This window comes from Drosophila montana, unplaced genomic scaffold, assembly GCF_035044405.1.
Source record: "Drosophila montana isolate Dmon_TW-CO22-7 unplaced genomic scaffold, ASM3504440v1 contig_1624_1, whole genome shotgun sequence".
Taxonomy (NCBI): Eukaryota; Metazoa; Arthropoda; class Insecta; order Diptera; family Drosophilidae; genus Drosophila; species Drosophila montana.
This window is the reverse complement of record NW_026996559.1, coordinates 3,223,180-3,241,533: the sequence shown is the minus strand read 5'-3', so window position 1 is coordinate 3,241,533 and position 18,354 is coordinate 3,223,180. Positions and strand designations below refer to the sequence as shown.

Genomic DNA, 18,354 nt, shown 5'->3' with positions numbered 1-18,354 from the left:
AAAGATCAAAATTACATAGTTTGTTTTGATAGCACAGTTTACAGTTCAGTGAGACAAAGAGAACGAGTTAAAAAACAAGCCAGAGCCAAGGAAATGAAGGAGACAGGGGAGAAAGAGAGAGAGAGAGAGATAACGAGAGTCGATTCAAGATTAACATAGCGTAGATACAAGTAGTCAAAGTTGTTGACAAAACGTTAAATAAATGTAAGAAAAAATAAACATAAATTAAAATTAATGAAAACAAAAATATATCATATTCATGTTATATATACATTTGTACATATACTATGGTAAATTGATAGAACCAGCAAAGTTCTGCGGAAAAAACAGTGGCACACAAATGACAAAAATTGTACACATGAATTGGTTAATGTAAATATTTAATAATTGGATGTCAACAATTTGGTGCATTATTTAATGCTAATTAGATTGTGCAGCCTCGCCTCAAGGAATGCCAACTGATATTTACATATTGCGGCGCATTCGCATTCGAATAGCCCCGAATCTCATTTATTGCATTACTTACAATTAATCATATTTGACAGCAAAATTGTTTAAAGTAATTTTGAATTTCGTAACGAATGCACACGCACCTCAGAGCGACAAATGAGCAAAATGATTACATTTAATTCAAATATGGCAAATGCCATTAACTCATGTGTATATACATACAGACATACTCATAGATAGACGCTAGGAATAATAAAAAAAAAAACAAAAAATAAACAGTTGCTGATTGCTGCCGACTTATGGCAGCAATATTCTTACCATTGACGTATTTCCTTTTCGGTAACTGGAAAGAGATTCAAGAAAAAATTGGTTATTGAAATTACAATTACTCAATATAATCTACATAACTAGCCCCTATATACAAGGCTGCAAGACGAAGTCGAACCGTGCCCGAAATTCCAAATTATTTCTCACAATTTTCTCAATAGTCATATATCTGCGGATTGTAATATTTTCAGTAGAACTGACCGGAGTGGTAAATTTAAAAGAAACTAAATAACAAATCAAGATTTGAAGCTAGACAATCCAGTTCGCGCATCGAACTTTAAGGCAGGAAGCTGGTTCGAGCTGTAAACCGAAATACCGACTATTATTTTTGGGCCACAGCCCTGGTAAATACTCTCAATAATTCATAAGTCTAGCGTTGGCCGTCGTCCCCAAGTCGCAAGTACTCATTGATCCCAGTACTCATCCCATTGAGCTGCTTACCTCTTACTTTATCGCACACATTACACAGCCATGGAGACAGGCAACGTAATGGCAACTCAAATAATTTGGCTCAGCCGCTGAGTTATGGCGGCTTAGCTCGAATTCGGACGGCTTTTGGCTATCAGCTTGCCACGAAAATTGATGACGTGCCATTGACAGGCTTAGGCGCATCAGACCCCACTAAACAGCTCTGAAGTTGACGGGGTAGCCAGCCGGAAACATAATAGCAACTGTGTGCCGTGTGTATGTGTGGAGTTGCATAAAGTGCATATCATTTAATAAATCATTTAATTTATTACCAGGTAGCTGTCGAGCGCAGTCACAGACATTCACACACACAATCACACACACACACACACGTCCAACACCCACCCACACACTATCAGCTGTGGCACATACCTCCAACTACATAGGTGGGCATGCGTGTATATGTATCGTCATATAGCACTCTTAGAGGCGCGTGTGGTGCATGCACGTCTGCACTTAGAAGGCTGAGCATACGAAACTGTGCTCTGTGCCACTTTACAAATGAAAAACACTGAAAAACAAGAATCAAGTTTTCTAGTTGGTGTAACGAACTTGAAATACCCTTTCAAATTTGCTACTAAGCAGACCACATCTAATCTCCGACATTTCTAATAAATTACTCAATGATATCATTATGTACACTTCATATCCGCAGCCCAGGCAAATTCCGTTTAAAATTGACAAAACAATGTTTAAGTAGCACATCCTAACTATAAAATAGAGTGTTTTACTCAAGTTTAAATCCGACTCGCTTCAAGTCCGGAGCCCCAATCAATTCTTCCCAATGAGCCGTGCCTTTAACCAAACTATTTGTCCAGAAAAACAAACAACCCGAGATCTAAATCAAAACCCAGAATGGAAGAGCTTCAAGAAACGAAACCAATGGCAGGGCGCTGGTTCAAACCGCAAGCCGAACTACCTGCTATTTATTTGTTCGTTTTGCAGCCCTCTTATAAATATTTATTTGTTGAGTTAATTTTATGGGGATGTGGATTGGGCGAGCTTGGGATAATCCCTGAAAATACTTGTGTAAAATTGTACAAAAATGGAGCATAAATTGGCAGAACTTAATAGACATCTAAATTTTAAAGCAGGAATAAATGAAATGTTTGTGTGTTGGTGAAAAGGGTACACTTGGCGCTTAGCCTAATCAAGCACACTTCATGGCGAGGCCTTTAATTAATTGTAAAGTGAAACGGCATTGATAGAAACTCACATATGCTTATCTGATAGTTGTCGAAAGAGTTCAGGCAGATTCGATCTAAGCTTTTGTTTTACAATGCGCCTTGTAACGAAGTAGACAGCGAACTCATTGGAAATTGTGGCATATGTGAATTGCAGTACTAATTGGAAAATGAAATGGCATTGGGGTTAGTCTGCAGCACATCCTTTGCGTGCGCTGGCTTGGACCACACAACTCTGTATAGCAGTTGGGTCGTCTTGAGGCACTGGCCGTCATAGTCTTTGCACGCAAACCAAGTCAGCGGCAGCCATTGAGCACAAATTGAAAAGCCTCCCTAGTTGCCTGGCATCAAAATATAACTCATTATAAGCCGCACAAGCAGAAACGGCACCCCTTTTGACCCGGGCGCCACGCACCCATCGAACCACTGGCGCCCCTTTTAAAAGTCTACGCACGCCAACGCGTCGGCTAAGTTGGCTCCTGGGCATGTTGATGTCGACGTTAAAGGACTTTTACTGCGGCTATATGAATAATACATGTGTATGTGTCTGTATGGGTGTGTGTATTTGTATGCGTATGTGTGTGTGTCTCTGTGTGTGTGTGTGTGTGTACAGCGCCGCCAGCAGTAAAGCAAATTAGTTCATAGCCCGGCGCATTGAGTGAGCTACTCAAAGATCCAATTCCCTCGTCGCGACCCAACGACCCTGCCGCCACACAGCCCCAGAATGCTGCTGGCTGGCAGAAACAACAAAAAATTATTTCGATTTAAATGTTTATTTGCGCAAGGCGGCATTTTCCCTTTTTTTTTTGGCGATTTTGTCTGTCCAAAAGTTATTTGTGGCCCGCAGTGTTTATTTAATCATTTTTGGAAAACATTTTCGTTGCCTGCTTTTAGGCGCAAGCAAAATAAAAAAGGCCAACGGGTCCTGCGATTTTGACTTTTCTGAATTTAATTTAATTTTAAACTGATTAAATTTAACTTTTTTATGAGCACACACACACACACAGGCAGGCAGGCACACACCTCGCAAGTAGCAAGGACTCAGTCGCCGCCTGGGAGTGCCCACATGCTAATTAATGAATGGCTGCCAAAGCTCTTGCCAACATTCACACATTCAGAAAACCAACAAAAATAAAAAATAAAATTAAGAAATAAGGGAGAAAAAAAAACAAGCGTCGACTTGCATGCGGGCACATACATGTGCGTGTCACGGCAAACTTTTTGTAGCTGTTTGCTTTGGCCTCACGAGTTCGTGATGTATATGCGCCGCATAGCTCATTGAGGATACCCTGTAAACAAGCGGGGCTTAAATATGTGGCAAACACGCTACCGAGCGGCGCAACAAATGCGCCATTAATCAAACACCTAATTGCAATACGATTCGCGGACGAGATAGGCCAAGTCAAAAAAGTCACCGAACAATAGAAGAAAATATCATCAATATTGTCTGTAATAACTTGATATGATTTGGCAAAGAGCATGGTTCAAGTGTTCAAGCTCTTCCAGCCTTCGCTTTTACTATTCCACCTATTTCCCGCCCGTATAAGTGCTTTTGCAGCTTTGAAATTGAGCTTGCAGGTGATTTGAAACTCACTTTACGAAAACTTTGTCTTTAAATCGTGGAACTTTGCAAATCCCACCAACTTTTCACACTTATGAGTGAAACTTTCGAAAGCATGGACGTTGGTCGACAAACGGTTTGTATAATACGAAAACTGAATTCTCAAGACGAACTGTTATAACAGAGCTATTTACCAATTCAGCCCAAGGCATCTCTCATGACCTATGCAGCAGCTTTGTTGCACTGCCTTTTCCCGTTCACGTGGCAAACACTTATCCATGTAATAGTTAATTACCCGCAGCAATGGTATCAAAATTCACGATTCGCCTTGACACATTTCATGCAACTTTAATTGAAGTTCCGCGTGCGGCTTGTAAATGTCACGATTTAGAAACATGAAACCGATTGCGATTGCAAAGGCTAAACGGGGATAAGACCTTATTGGTCAGAGAAAGAACAAGAACATATATCAACGGAAGGAGACAAAGAGAGAAAAAAACATATGGCAGTCAGGGGCAATTTTATGCTACTTATTCAGGATTTATAGACACTTACACTGATCATATCTGAAGTTAGTCGACGGAGACAGAAAAGTTGAATTGGAAAAATGGCAGAGGGAAGGGCTTATTACTCTGCCTGTCACGGACAGCTGGTTCTCTACTCGTTCTTGTTAAAGTTGCCGTTAAAGTTGACGAAAATGTAGTTCTATTTCCTATCCCCTAAATATGTTGTTCCCTTTTTTCTTGTCAATTTCAATGTTATGCTAAATTTTCCCACTCTCAACCCTTTCTCTCCCTCCCTCTCTCTGTCCCTCCCTCTCTCTCTCTTTCTCTCTCCCGCCATCTCCCTCCGTCTTTCCCAATTGGAGTTTTTTGTTGGAGCTTAATCAATATGTTTGTGTAACCATTACAAGCGGACAAGGAAATGAATTGTCTGACTGACTAACTCACTGACTAACCAATTGCTTTTCTGATTGACTAAGTCATTCACTAGCTGGTTCATTGATTGACTGGTAAATTAACTGACTGACTGATTGACTTACTCACTGGTTAACTGACTGACTGACTTACTCACTGACTTACTGACTGGCTGACTAACTGATTGACTGACTGAATAACTCAGAGATTGACTGACTGTTTGACTGAGACTGACTGGCGGATTGACTGATCGACTGACTATCTGACTGTGTGACTAATTGACTGACTGAATGATTAACTGACTGACTGAAAAATGACTGACTGGCTGACTGACTGACTGCCTGTCTTACTAACTAACTCACAGAGATTGACTGACAGACTGACTGAATGGCTGACTGACTGACTGCCTGTCTGACTGACTGATTGATTGACCGATTAACTGACTAGCTGTCTCACTGAGACTGACTGACTGATTGACTGACTGACTAGCTGATTGATTCAATGATTCACTAACTACTTACTGATTGACTATCTGACTGACTGACTAACTGAATATACTCGTAACATACATATATATGTTGCTCTTAAAACTATAACGCTGGAGAGCTAATGTGCTTGAATGCTAGCCGGTCGTTGCGCCTCGTCCTGTGAAAGCTGCAATGGCGCCATTAGCAAATTATTTACAACATGTGCACCATGTTTTTGGCCTGGGATTGGAATTGCTACTGGGACTGGGACTGGAACGAAGACAGATATTGGCACTGGTATTGGCACTGGCTATTGGGACAGAGACAAGGACAGCGACTGTCACACAGTGTCAAAAGCTAAAAGGAAAATTAAGTGAAACTGATTTAAACTTCACAACTACGCTAGGAGACAAATTCATTATAGTTTTGAAATAAAAATAATACATTTGATTAGAAACAAGAAGGATGAGCGTTGTTTGGCTGGAAATTATGCATTAGCTATGCACATTATTTCATAAATGATATCTCATTGATGACTTTAACAGAAAATTTGATTGGAGGCTATCTGCAATATTCCATTTAAAGGGTACAGAGAACTATATATATAAATTCTCTTGTTTAAGACATACCGACTTAGCCCGCAGTCCAGTCCAAGAATACGCATACACAAACACGCAGTGTAGATAATTGATAATGATAAAACACACAAATAACTACAGATTGACATGGAATATTAACGTAATTAATTGAATAATATAATATTAATTCTGATTTATTGCGTCAACAATCAGTTCTACGAGCTTCCCCTCCTGTTTGGCTACCCCTCAAACCAGTGTGCAGCTGGCGTTAGCATTCAACGTGCAGAGTGGGGGGAATGTGAGCGGAAACAGGAACAAGCGCTTGAGACTTCATTGGCAGCAGCTATTTGCCGAGGAGGTGCTGTTGCGGGGGTGGGTAGAGGTGTCGTTGAGTGTGTGTTTTTACTGCTCTGGTTGCTTGTTGCTTTTACACGTTTGATTTCCACTGCTAAATGCCAAACAAACTGTCACGAGGAGACAAGCTGAGTGCCCACTCGCACACTCAACCACATGCACACATAGAGGCAGCCATTTAATGGCACACACACACTCACAGAGAGAGAGAGAGAGAGAGAGAGAGAGAGAGAGAGAGAAGAGAGGAGTGTGTGTGTGTTTGAAACATAACTTGACAATGAGGCGACCCCCGACGAGCACTGAACACAAATACAAGTGATATAATAATTTCAACAGTGAATTGAATTTTGAGTGCCAGAACTAACTGGATGCCAATGCGTGCAGAATGAACTGATAGACGGGTACAGGGCACAGAACACAGGGCACAGGACATGGGACATAGGACATAGGACATAGGACATACGACTTAGAACAGCCAAAAGGGCCATCGCTATATTTTCCATATTATCTATGAGTGTGCGTGTTTGTGTGTGTGTGTTTGCATAGCAAAGAGCATGTGCCAAATGAATGCAGTTCAAGTGGCATTGCAATATGACATTGCGACTGGCAGGAAGCCTGTCTGGGTCTGGGTCTGGGTCTGGGTCTTGGTCTGAATCTGGGTCTGCGTCCGCAGACACGTTCGGGTCTGCGTCTGGGCTCCGTTTGGGTCTGGAACGACATTGTCTTCATTTTAGTTTTATAAGCGATTTGCCGCCGCCTTCCAGCAACTGTTTGTCAAAGCGCAACACAAACAGGAATTGACATAAAAGACCCACACACACACATTCGTGGGGATAGGAGGACTACCACTGGGAACAACGGCGGCAAAAGTAATCAAATGTTGGCCACATTTCAGCATGTTTTCTTCTTGGCTGCTCTCTGCTGCACCCTTATTGACTAAGGGCATAACTGGCTACAGAAATTGCCTGCGCTTATTGAAATTCCTTCAAAAATGTCTTGAAGAGCGCGAAGCACAACTTAAATGATTTTTTTCACGAAACTCTTAAAGTTAATATATACATATAAAACAATATATCTCTATATATAAAAAGGTTTGTCCTGACTGACTGACTGACTGACTGACTGACTGACTGATTGGTGATCAACGCACAGCCCAAACCGTAAGAGCTAGGAAGCTGAAATTTTCACTGTAGTTACCTTATGTGATGAAGGTGCACGTTAAGACGGGGTCTCGGGAAATTCCACCCGCAATTGTGGAAAAATCGGGAAAAACGTTTGTATGAAACTTTTTTGTTTACCATCCGATCGGCCTCAAACTAATTTGCAAAGATCTTTGTTCAAATTCATTTGAGGGGTGTTTCGCACTTTTCGGAAAACCCATTTCTCCTTGGTGGAAATGGAGGTCAAAGATTTGGTGGGTGACGTTTCACGCTCAAATTCATTTCCAGTGATCTATATGAAAAATCATTTGAGACGTGTTTCTCACTTTTTGCAGAATTCAAACTTCTTCGGGGGGAATGCGATTTAAAGATTTTTTGGGCGGCGTTTTAAGTTGTGTCCGATTTGCTTCAAACTTATTTTCAAAGCTCGCAATAAGAACTTAATGAATACGTATTTCGACGATTTGGAAAATTCCACCCGCAACAGTGGTAAATTGGCGGAAAACGGTTGTATGAAAGTTTTTTGTTTACCATCCGATCGGCCCCAAACTAATTTTCAATTGTGAATTTTAAGAGTTTTCCGATTTGCATAAAAGTTGTTTGATTCCCGTCCGATCAGTTTTAAAATCATTTTCAAAGCTTTTTTGATTTTATAACATACGTGCCACGGGCAAGGCCGGGTTATACCCGCTAGTATATATATATATCTTTATATCAGATCAGACAAATAAAATCGAATTGCTTACAACAGATTTCCGCACATTTATCGAGCTTTGAAAATAAGCTGTGCGAAACACGTCCCCAATGCATTTTAAACATATCGCATTGTATGCCAAAAAGTTTCGAACAATCGTTTTCGGCATATGTTCTATATAGACGGAACAAATCACGGAAAACTCCGTGATCAGAACGCATACACAATGCAAACTTCTCTTCCGCTTGTGCTTTAATCTCCAGTCTATCACCCAGTTAGTCAGTCAGGACGATGAAAGAATCGCTTTAACTTACTTTTATCTTTTGAATATGCATTGAAGGATTAATATAGGACAAAACTGAATAAACTGAATATTATGATCAAATCAAACACATTTTATGCTTAGATTTTTTGAATATCATTGAAGTAGATCAAGTTCGGCGCAAAAACAACTTAATAAGACTGACTGAGAAGGAAATAAAAGACAACAGATAAAACTAAATAGGGCACTAAAAACATTTTGTCATTTTGTCAGAAATAATGGCCATTTATCATACAAGTGGCCGAGAATAAAACATTGCTTACAGAAAATCTGTTATGTCTGCGCGGTTGTGGTTTCTCTTCTCTTCTTCTAACGGCAAAAATAAAGTAGTCGGTTTCGGTTTATACGAGAACAGATGTACATACCAAATTTGAAGTCCCTAGTACATACATGTAGACCAGTCAGCTATCGATACTTATCGACTGTGAGAAAAGAGGAAAAGCTATCGATAACTTAATTCAAATCTTAAAGTCTCTAGCCTGCATAGCCTTTGAGATTTAACCCTTTTCATTGGATACAGGGTATATGAAAATTGCTGCTGATATCGCCTTGCTTCGAAAAGCTCAGTTTAACGCAATGCCCAGATGAAAATACAGTCCAGTACAGTAAGCACCAATTCAGACAACAAGGATTGCCAATAATATGGCCACTCTGGGCAATGAACAATAAAGAATACTCCTTAGCTCTTAAAGCTCACGACCAGACTGCGAATCGTAGTATGCAATCGAAATGCAATGGAGCGTCTTTGTTGGTGTGGGCTGGGGCCTTAGACCGGGCGGTGTGCGGGTTATGCGATTGCACTCAGAAACTTTTGCCATGTGCAACTGTTGGAAAGTATGTGCCTCAAAAATTGTACCAATACTCATATAAACTTAACTGCCACAAAGTAAAAAGGCCCCAAGACTAGCAAATAATATAAAAGGACCCTAATGCTGGCATATGGTTATGGAGCACTCTCCAAAACGCAAACACACAGAGAACTTGTCGCAGTATTGGAATACTTTCAGCCCACATATAAGGCAACTATGTGGGAGTTTCATATATGGTTTGAAATTCTCAGAAACTGATTTAACTCCAAAAATCAAATATGTCAGTCAGTACAATTTCTTCTTGTTGCTGACAAGGTTAGAGAAATCACTTAAATCGTTTTCGTTTGCTAACTGTTCAATTGTAGAAAGCTGTCAATCTGCATGTGTAAAATTTAACAAGAAGATAAATTTTTGTGTTGGCTACTTATTAATACATACAATTTTGATATACCCTGAGAAAAGTGGATCGATTCCTGTCGCTTCAGGGCTTACCAATCGAAATTAGCACTTAAAAACGATGCAGGCACTTAAATGTTACATCGCAGAAACATATTCGTATTTTCCTGTATTTATTTGCGAAAAAAACAAAAAAAAACTTGCGCACGTTTGGGCTGCCAAAATGGCTTTCAACAGTTTTTAATGCTTGCCACAATAATTCATATGGAGTTCAAGGCTGGAGCGCACCCAACATGATTTGTGGCCTGTTCAGGGTGCTTGGGCGAATCAGTCCAGGGCGTAGCAGGGGCTAGTGTGGATTATTGCCATATACTCACAGTATGTGTCTGTCGTCAGACGATCAATGGTATCCTGCTTCAATTTGGAGTTCTTCTTGCCCATTGTGTGGCCGTGTAGATTGCGGTTATGTGTGTGTGTGAGTGGCAAAGAGACGCGTAGGCCCGCACGGGCGTTGGGTCAGCAACGGGCAGCCTGTTAACGTTAACAGGTAATTGGAGGAGCGTGTCTTATCCCGATTTGCCACTGGTTAGATCTGAAAGAGCAAGTGGGAAGAGATTAAAGATATGTACATATCAGCTGTCAGCTGTGCCAGGCACATTGTCAAGCCCAAGCGTCATCCATCATGCAGTAGCCACAGCCCATGCACCTGCCGGGGCCACAGCAATACCCACGCCAAACCCGGGCGCCGTCGGCGGTGCTGATGAATAGCGAAAGCTACTTTGATATTTAAGCATGTCAGAGCCAGTTATATATATCTGTGTGTGTTGGGTTTGTGTGTGTGTGTGTGCCCAACCAAAAGCATGACGACGACGCCGGCAGCAGCGTCGACTGCGTCAACATCCAGGGACATCTCACAATGCCGAGAAATGCCAAAAGGAGCCAGTCACTCATTCAGCCAGTCAGTCAGTCAGTTCGCCAGTCAGTTAGTCAGCTGGTGCTCTTCCGACTAGTTTTCCATAATTTTGTGTCTTAACTTGCAGCGTCTTCACATTCTCAACAGAATGGCTTAAATTAACTTAAATCAATAATTCTTTCGCTCAAACTGAGCGGAGTCAATCGAAAGTTAAGTTGATAAATCAACATGTTAACATATTGCAAATTGTTGCTATTCTGACTCACTTTCTGAGCCTTTTGCATTTTATTTATCAGTTCTCAACAATAAGTTAAAGACGACATACTATCACTAACTATTTTGTTTATTCAAATATGCAAATTATAAAGCTCTCGAAGAAAAACAAGCCTCAAGTTTGGCGGCTAGACCACTGGAAAGCACTTTTACTGATCTTTGCCGCGCCCATCAAACTTTTTTAACAAAAATCGAAAGTTCATTAAATCACGGTTTGAAAGTCACTGCTCTGAGGTTACAGTCTTAGAGTCACCAAGAAAATAATCGAGAAAACTCCGATTTAACAGAGTATTGCCTAGTTTTCTATTTTTATTTTATTTCTATTTTTTTTTTCTTCAAGAAAAGTTAGAGCATCTTTGCGCCGCCTTGCAAAAGCTCGAATTCTTGGTTTCCTGCTTGTTTCCTTTACCTTTGCGGTTGCTGCAACAAGGACAATACCGAGGCTGCTGATGGGATGGATGACGACAAGTTTGCCATAAAGTTACGTAATTAAAATTTTAATAATTTCTCGTGCAAGTTTTGTGCGCAAAACTTTTTTAATTCCTTTTTGCAAAATTTGCGTGAGGCTTTAATTGACTTTCAATTGGCAATTGAAACTAAGTACCTAACCGAAAGGCAGTCAGACACACACACACACACACACACAAACACGAGTACAAGCGCGTGGGTGTGTATTCTTTCACTCTCTCTCTCTCCATATAAATATGTGGCATTAAAATGCAATAATCATGATTTATACACGCAACAGCCATAAAGATTCAAAGCCCAGCCATAATTAGAATCTGCAGCACAAATCATGAACATTTAACTGAATGACAAATTGGACAAAACTTGCAACACGCAATCATAAAATTGTACGCTGCCATTCTCAGTCCTTTTCTCAGAGTCTCTCCTCCCTCTCTCTCACTCTCTCGCTGTCTCGCTCCCTATTTTTCTGCCTCTCTTTCTTTTCCGCTTGAATTCTATCCCTTGTCTCGCTGCCACTTCCATATTCCATTTGGCATTGGACACTCGCCATTTTACGAGTTGCGGACAAATTTGATGGCTGCTGAAGGAAAACCCTGAGCAACGACAAGAAATGGCGCAGGCGGCAAGTTTTGATGAAATTCTCCAGGCACACTCCGCACCACGAACACCTCAAACTCAACAAGAATTCTCCGCGGAAGTGGCCCCTAGATGAAACTCGCTTGCAGGAGCCGCATGGCACACTCAGCTGCACATAAAAATGTTTATATATAATAAATTTAATTTTAAAAAAATGCCATAATATGCATTATATGTGTTTATATATAATAATATGTGTTGAATTTCTATTGGGGCGCATTTTATGCTTTTTTTAATTTCTTATTAAACTAGGGTTACTTTTTCAATGAAGGATATATACATAATTCAAGACTATGGTGAAATACATCTTCGGAAAGAAGTTTCTTTTCAAACGTAAAATTTTATTTGAAACGTGATCCTCCGGTTGCGGAAATCAAATTTGCTAGGTGCAATTGGAGGCTCAGAGTATCAGGAAAGTATTTGCATTTTTCCACTGGCGGGAAATGGGCGGAAAAGGAATGTTGCAAATTTAAAGAAACTTGGCCCGAGCAAGGCACATAATTATTGAATTAAACTATTTAAATTTTGGATCACATTATGAATTGGAGATTTATTAAAAAAATATGTAAAATGCACATCTCTATGATAGTTTTCAAGGATCATTAGAAATGCATGCCTAATGGCCGTGCAGTCCTGTGCCACATATGTACACACAAGTAAATAGATGTTTGTGAGCATGTATGTGCATTTACGCTAGTCACCCTAGAAATAGCCGCTTGCTCGGGTAGGTAAACAAAAAGTACAAATGATGCGGAACCGAGATGGCCAGGATGCATATAGCACGAGCTTGTGTGGAGGCGGGCAGCGACGGACAGACACGGACAGACACGGACAGAGACGGACAGAGACAGACAGAGACGGACATGGACATGGCATCTACAACGATGTCTGTGATGCAATTGCGAACGAGCTGGCCAAGCATCATCCTCATCTGGGCATCTAGTCACATTGCTGGAGGAAGTTGTTTGTGCCCAAGGCTCAGGGCGTCTGTTCCTATGTCTGTGTCTGTCAGTGTAGGAAATTGAAAGGCAAGAAAATTGAACATACTTTAAGGCCTCCGGCAGCAGCAGCACAATTGCAAATTGCAGGTGAACTCTGAACCGCCCTGCCGTCCAGCCAAGTGTAACGTGCTGCAGACATTACGCGATTTCCGGTTGGCTCTAAATGTATTTTAACTTTTGCCGCTTCGTGAGTCAAAATTATATAGAATTGCCGCTGGCGTCGCCATTTAATTGAATAATTGCCAAACGACTTGTAAACAAGTTAGAAGAAGACTGGCCCAGAACTTTGTCCAACGAGTTCCTATGCCAATTTGTTTTGGCCAGCGCAGCCAAAGCACAAACATGCGACTGGGCCAAACAACGCTGACGTGGTTGCTCAACTAATCGCCCGACTATGCCTTGACACACACACTCTCGCACACACTCCCACACAGACACACACACACTTGCTTGCCAACCTGACTTTGGAGGTATCGTAGCAAAAGTTCATCCTAACAAATAAGTAAAATTCCGGCACAGCAGGATGAAATCATTGCATCTGGTTAAATACTCGGAATTTATGCAATCCACCGCTTTCGGGATGACAGCGGCTGCATCTAATCGAATCAACTGCTAAGGCTGAGGATGATGATATAAGTTAGGATACAAAATACTACGTAACATTACCCGGCTTTGTATGTTATTCACCGACTTGGAGAACAACTGAAAACAGGTCGATACGAGTCTTAGGTTATTCTCTTCAACTTTGTGAGCAACAACGACATACCCTGCATTCTAAAGTGCTCTCTTTGATTGGGATAAAATTACATTTAATGAGCAATATCTGTAATCAGCCTATTTACATACGTTATTAGCTGCATAGTTCAACAGATACGTACAAATGCCAACAATAAAAATTGGACTAAGTTTAAATGGAATTTCTAAGCAGACAATTATTCGCGTGTCACATCCTTTCCCTTTCCATAAACTAATTGTCATTCCCAGACACCGACTGTCCTTTTGAGCAGTATTTTTTTAGATGTCTAAAAAAGACTCGGCTAAAAGAGTTTTGCCATGGGGCTTAGGCAACTGTGGGCATGCGATAGGCAAAGGCCGTATACAGCTGCCACTTTGTGCAATTTTTAGCTGTGATTGCACTTTTCAGTTTCTTATGAAGTTTTACAATTGCATTTGCGAAATATTTTCTTCGAAAAGCAAATTGCAAATTCCGGACTCGTTTGTTAGTCAGTCAATGTGTGTGTGTGCGAGCTGTGATTGATTGATGTTATGCATGCCGTTAATCTTTTATTATTATGTGGCTGCAAAACTCTATGACCGAGTGTACTACACATTTTATTATTAGTACTGAGAATAAAGTCCAGCTAATGGTATTTTATATGTGACAGCAAAAACTTTGCTCTGTTGTCCAAAGTCAAACATTCCAAGTGAATTCCCAAGCACACGCACACACACACACACACAGACTCACGCATAACCACACGAGTTTATCTAGAGATAAACCCAAAAACCGTTTGCTACAACACCAAGCGCCGCCTCAAACACCAGTCCCCAAATGTTTCAGCACATGTGTTTGGCTATTAACTTGCGCTGTAAATTATGCAAAATCCCAAACAACAGCAACTGGGATGAAAAACAAAGGCGACTGCAACAATGGCTAGATACAAGTTTTCCCCATACATGTGTATCCATATAAATATGCTTGTTGGCCAGCGGGGCAACAGCGGAAGCGGAGGCGGAAGCAACGGCAGCACACACAGAAAATAGGAAGAGACGGCGCGAGTGAGCGCAGCATTGGAGCCGACACACGTGAGCCGAAACATTTACATAACCTCTTTCATTCTGATTTGATTATATTCATTCAATTTCGTAAGCGCGACCAGCGCTACAACAACAACAACAACACCAACAACAATAAGAACAACAAAGACGGTGACAAAGCGCAACAGAAGTAAAAGCAAATCGTGAAGAGTAAAAGGTCGAAAGGCAGCATCTCCCATTTTTCCGGACACCTTTGCCAACTTACTAAAAAAAATTGAATATATTATCAGACAACTTTTTGTGTGTGGGTGTAGCTATTAACGTGTGTCTGCATATGTGTGTTGTGTGTGTGTGTGTGTGTGACTGTTACCCTTTATGGCCTGCTTGGGCAGTCCATTAGGTTGTCTCTTTACTCTACTTAAGCAGCATTTGGCCAAATCTATCTCTGTCTCTCTCTCTCTCTCTCTGTCTATCTCTGTCTCTTTCAGCCACTAGTTATATTTGGGCCATGTTATTTTGTGTCGTCGTACCTCTCTCTATTTGACTAAGTAAGTCGTTAAGTTGTCAGACTCGTTTTTCAGTGCGGTCTCCGGTCTACGCTTGTCCCTTTGCCTGTCTATCTATTTGTCTGCCTGTCTGTCTGTTTGTCTCTGTGGGTATGTGTGTGTGTGTGGTTTTATCAATATAGCAGCCGCGTTCTTCTTTGGTCTGACATCGCCTGACGTCTGTATTTTTGCTTACACACATACACACCCACACCCACACAAAAACACACTTCACCGAAACCAACTTTATTTTGCACATGTCACCAAAAAAAAAAACAATAAACAACATTTATGAATAACATAAAGAAAAAACAAACAAAAAAAATTACACAAGAGTCGAGCAATTGCTTGAATAATATACCTTTATGCTTGGATTTGAGCCGGACGGCAACACAAACTCACACACGCACACACACAGTATTTATGATAAAAATGGCAAAAAATGTTTTGGACTTAAGAAACACGCTGCATGCTGCTTGGGCGCTCGCTCTTGACTCCGGCAACTGGCAGCCGTCGTGTTCCGTACGTGGCACGGTCTCAAAATCAACTGAAAAGCTTCGGTGCGCAATCAACAGTAGGTCGAATGTCCTTGTTGATACCACCGACGAGGACGCCAAACGACGAGGAAGTTCAACATTAATACACACACACACACACACACACAAACACACACAGGCACACTGTGAAGTTGAAGAGACGCGCATCGTTACAGTCGGATATGCTCCTGGAGCGAGCTTTCGAACGTTAGCCGAAAAAAAGCCTAGCCTCGCTCGGGGCACAGCAGCCGCAGTCGCAGTCGCAGTCGCAGTCGCTGTCTCAGTCGCTGCCAGCGTCGCAGTCGACGTCGATGTGTTAGCAAACCAACACTGATATCGCCGGAATAGTTTAAATAAATAAATAAATGCACGATTTATTTTAATGCCACACTCTGCGGCCCAGCCTGCATACAAATGAGCAATTCCACCAACTACTTTTTAACCAGGGCTAACAAATTTCGAAGAAGAAGAGTAACCAAATATCCCCAACTTTTTCCGTATTTATTGTGTCTTTTTTTTAATGTTTATCCAATTTATGTTAAACAGAATTCCAATTGAAGTAGATTATGCTGAATATAAATAAAGAACGTTTTAATAATTTAATAGAATGTGTTATAGTTTTGGATCAGCTTTAAGCTGAATGTTTAGCGAAATGCTGATAATCTGTCAAGTTTTTTTCGAAAGAAATTATACATATTATTTCTTAACTCTTTCCAAATGATTTTAAAAGCCTGTAAACGTTTGTCGATTCCCAGCTTGTGCTTTATATTCAAGTCTGTTTGATATTTGGAATTATTAATAGTGATAATATTAATAATTATAGTCCATATATGAAAAATATTAGATTAGAATATGCTTATTAAATCAATTCTTAATAATTATCAATTATCTGGAATTCAGCCATTGCAATACTTAATGATCTTAATATTATTTCAAGTTCTTGTACGTATCTCTAAATGAACTCTAATAAACTAGAGAATTATAGTATGGGATCGAAGTTTGCATTTTGTGAACTAGAACCTTAGGCCAGGCACGGAGCCTGTTTTAAACAGTTTTCAGACAGATACGTTTCATTCGGTGGGCTAAAATGTAAATGACAGTTTATCTACGCTGATTTGTGGTTGGCAGCGGTTGCACATTTCCATTGTGTGGGTCGCAACACGCTCCAACCTGTCTGTCTGTTGCTTCAATGCTCGGCAATTTATTTCAATAATATTTCTATATGAGTTATATTAAATAAGCTGTCCGCTCCGCCTCTGCCTGACAGTGCTTTTAAAGAATGCTGTAAAATGTGATATTTTCACTAATTGTTATTTTCTTTTTGATTAATTTTACTCACCTCTGCCAAACAAAGCAAATATTAAATTAAGAAGGAAACAGTCAGCAGCCCATGCGGCGTATGCGCTATATTATCGCATTAATAAATCCGCGGACAGTGTATGCCTCTGTGTGTGTGTGTGTGTGTGTTTATGTGAGTGCGTTCTTTTGTTTGGGATATAAGCGAACGCTAAGAAAAGGCAGAGGCTTAAAAATGCTGCACACAGACTTAGAGCCCAAGCAATTGACATTACGAGCGCTAACTCCCACGCGCTCAGCCCAGCCACCCCTCCACAGCCCTTCCGGCAGCTTTGGCGCTCTGGCGCTCTCTCGGCGATTTACTCAACACAAGCTTTTTGTTGAATCAAGAGCTTTTAAGCTTTCGTCCGTTAAAAGAGCGGCAACCATTTTTGGAGCCTGCCCGCAGTCAAAAGGCAAAAAAGTAAAACCCAAATCTCATCCATCTAATCGCATCTAATCAGCAGCACCCGCACCCCGGGCCCAGCTTGGGTCCTCTGCCATACCCTCCAGTTATTATTAACTAATACAACAACAATCTACGATGCAGCAGCTACAGCTGGAAATATATTTATCATAGCAATATATTTATCATAGCGCTGAAAGCAGTTGACAGTTGAATTGATGTCGGCACAGTCCAAGTTTAGTTTTGAAATGTGAGGCGGACGCCAAGACAAAGATTTTTACATATGATATATGAAATACGATTATTCATCATCACATTCTACGACATAAAATATTTTTTAGCCGTTACGATGGGTTTTTTGATTTTGTCAACTATACAAACTATTTGCTTAGTTCTTATAAAACAGAGCATAAGCATTAGTTATCGATCCCTATACATATTTAAGATTGATAGGACATATAGTCTAAAAATAGACATCGATTAGGTTCAATCAAATCCAGGAATAAGACGAATTTTTTAATTGAAAACATACTTTCAATAATATACTCAGAACTAAGAAGATGAGCCTCAGTCATCATTAGTTCAACTTTTGGGCTAGAGTATGGTGCAGTATTATCTTGGACGAAGGCCGTAATCGCCAGTGGTTTTAACCTATAGCCCATTTTTATAATATTAACAATTGTAGATGTAATAATTATACATGATAGCTGAGCTTTGTTTTAAATATACCATCTAGAGTACAATAGTTGGAAGTGTCCGACCAGGACATACCTTGAACCTAGCCTTAAGCCTTCGC

At 40.6% G+C, this 18,354-nt stretch overlaps 1 protein-coding gene across 6 annotated transcripts in view; it reads right to left on the bottom strand.

The window, feature by feature from the left end:
- Frq2 (Frequenin 2) overlaps positions 1-18,354 on the bottom strand; it is a 35,359-nt gene that overhangs the window by 6,331 nt on the left and 10,674 nt on the right. For 5 of the 6 annotated variants that reach the window (XM_064699617.1, XM_064699613.1, XM_064699616.1 and 2 more), the window contains 2 exons: positions 10,065-10,279; positions 769-793 (listed from right to left, as the gene is read on the bottom strand). In XM_064699617.1, the coding sequence (XP_064555687.1) occupies positions 769-793; positions 10,065-10,128 (89 nt within the window). In that variant the 5' untranslated portion in view covers positions 10,129-10,279. Of the gene's footprint in view, positions 1-768; positions 794-10,064; positions 10,280-15,642; positions 15,805-18,354 lie in introns of those variants that run through there. The other variant, XM_064699618.1, reaches the window with a different exon arrangement.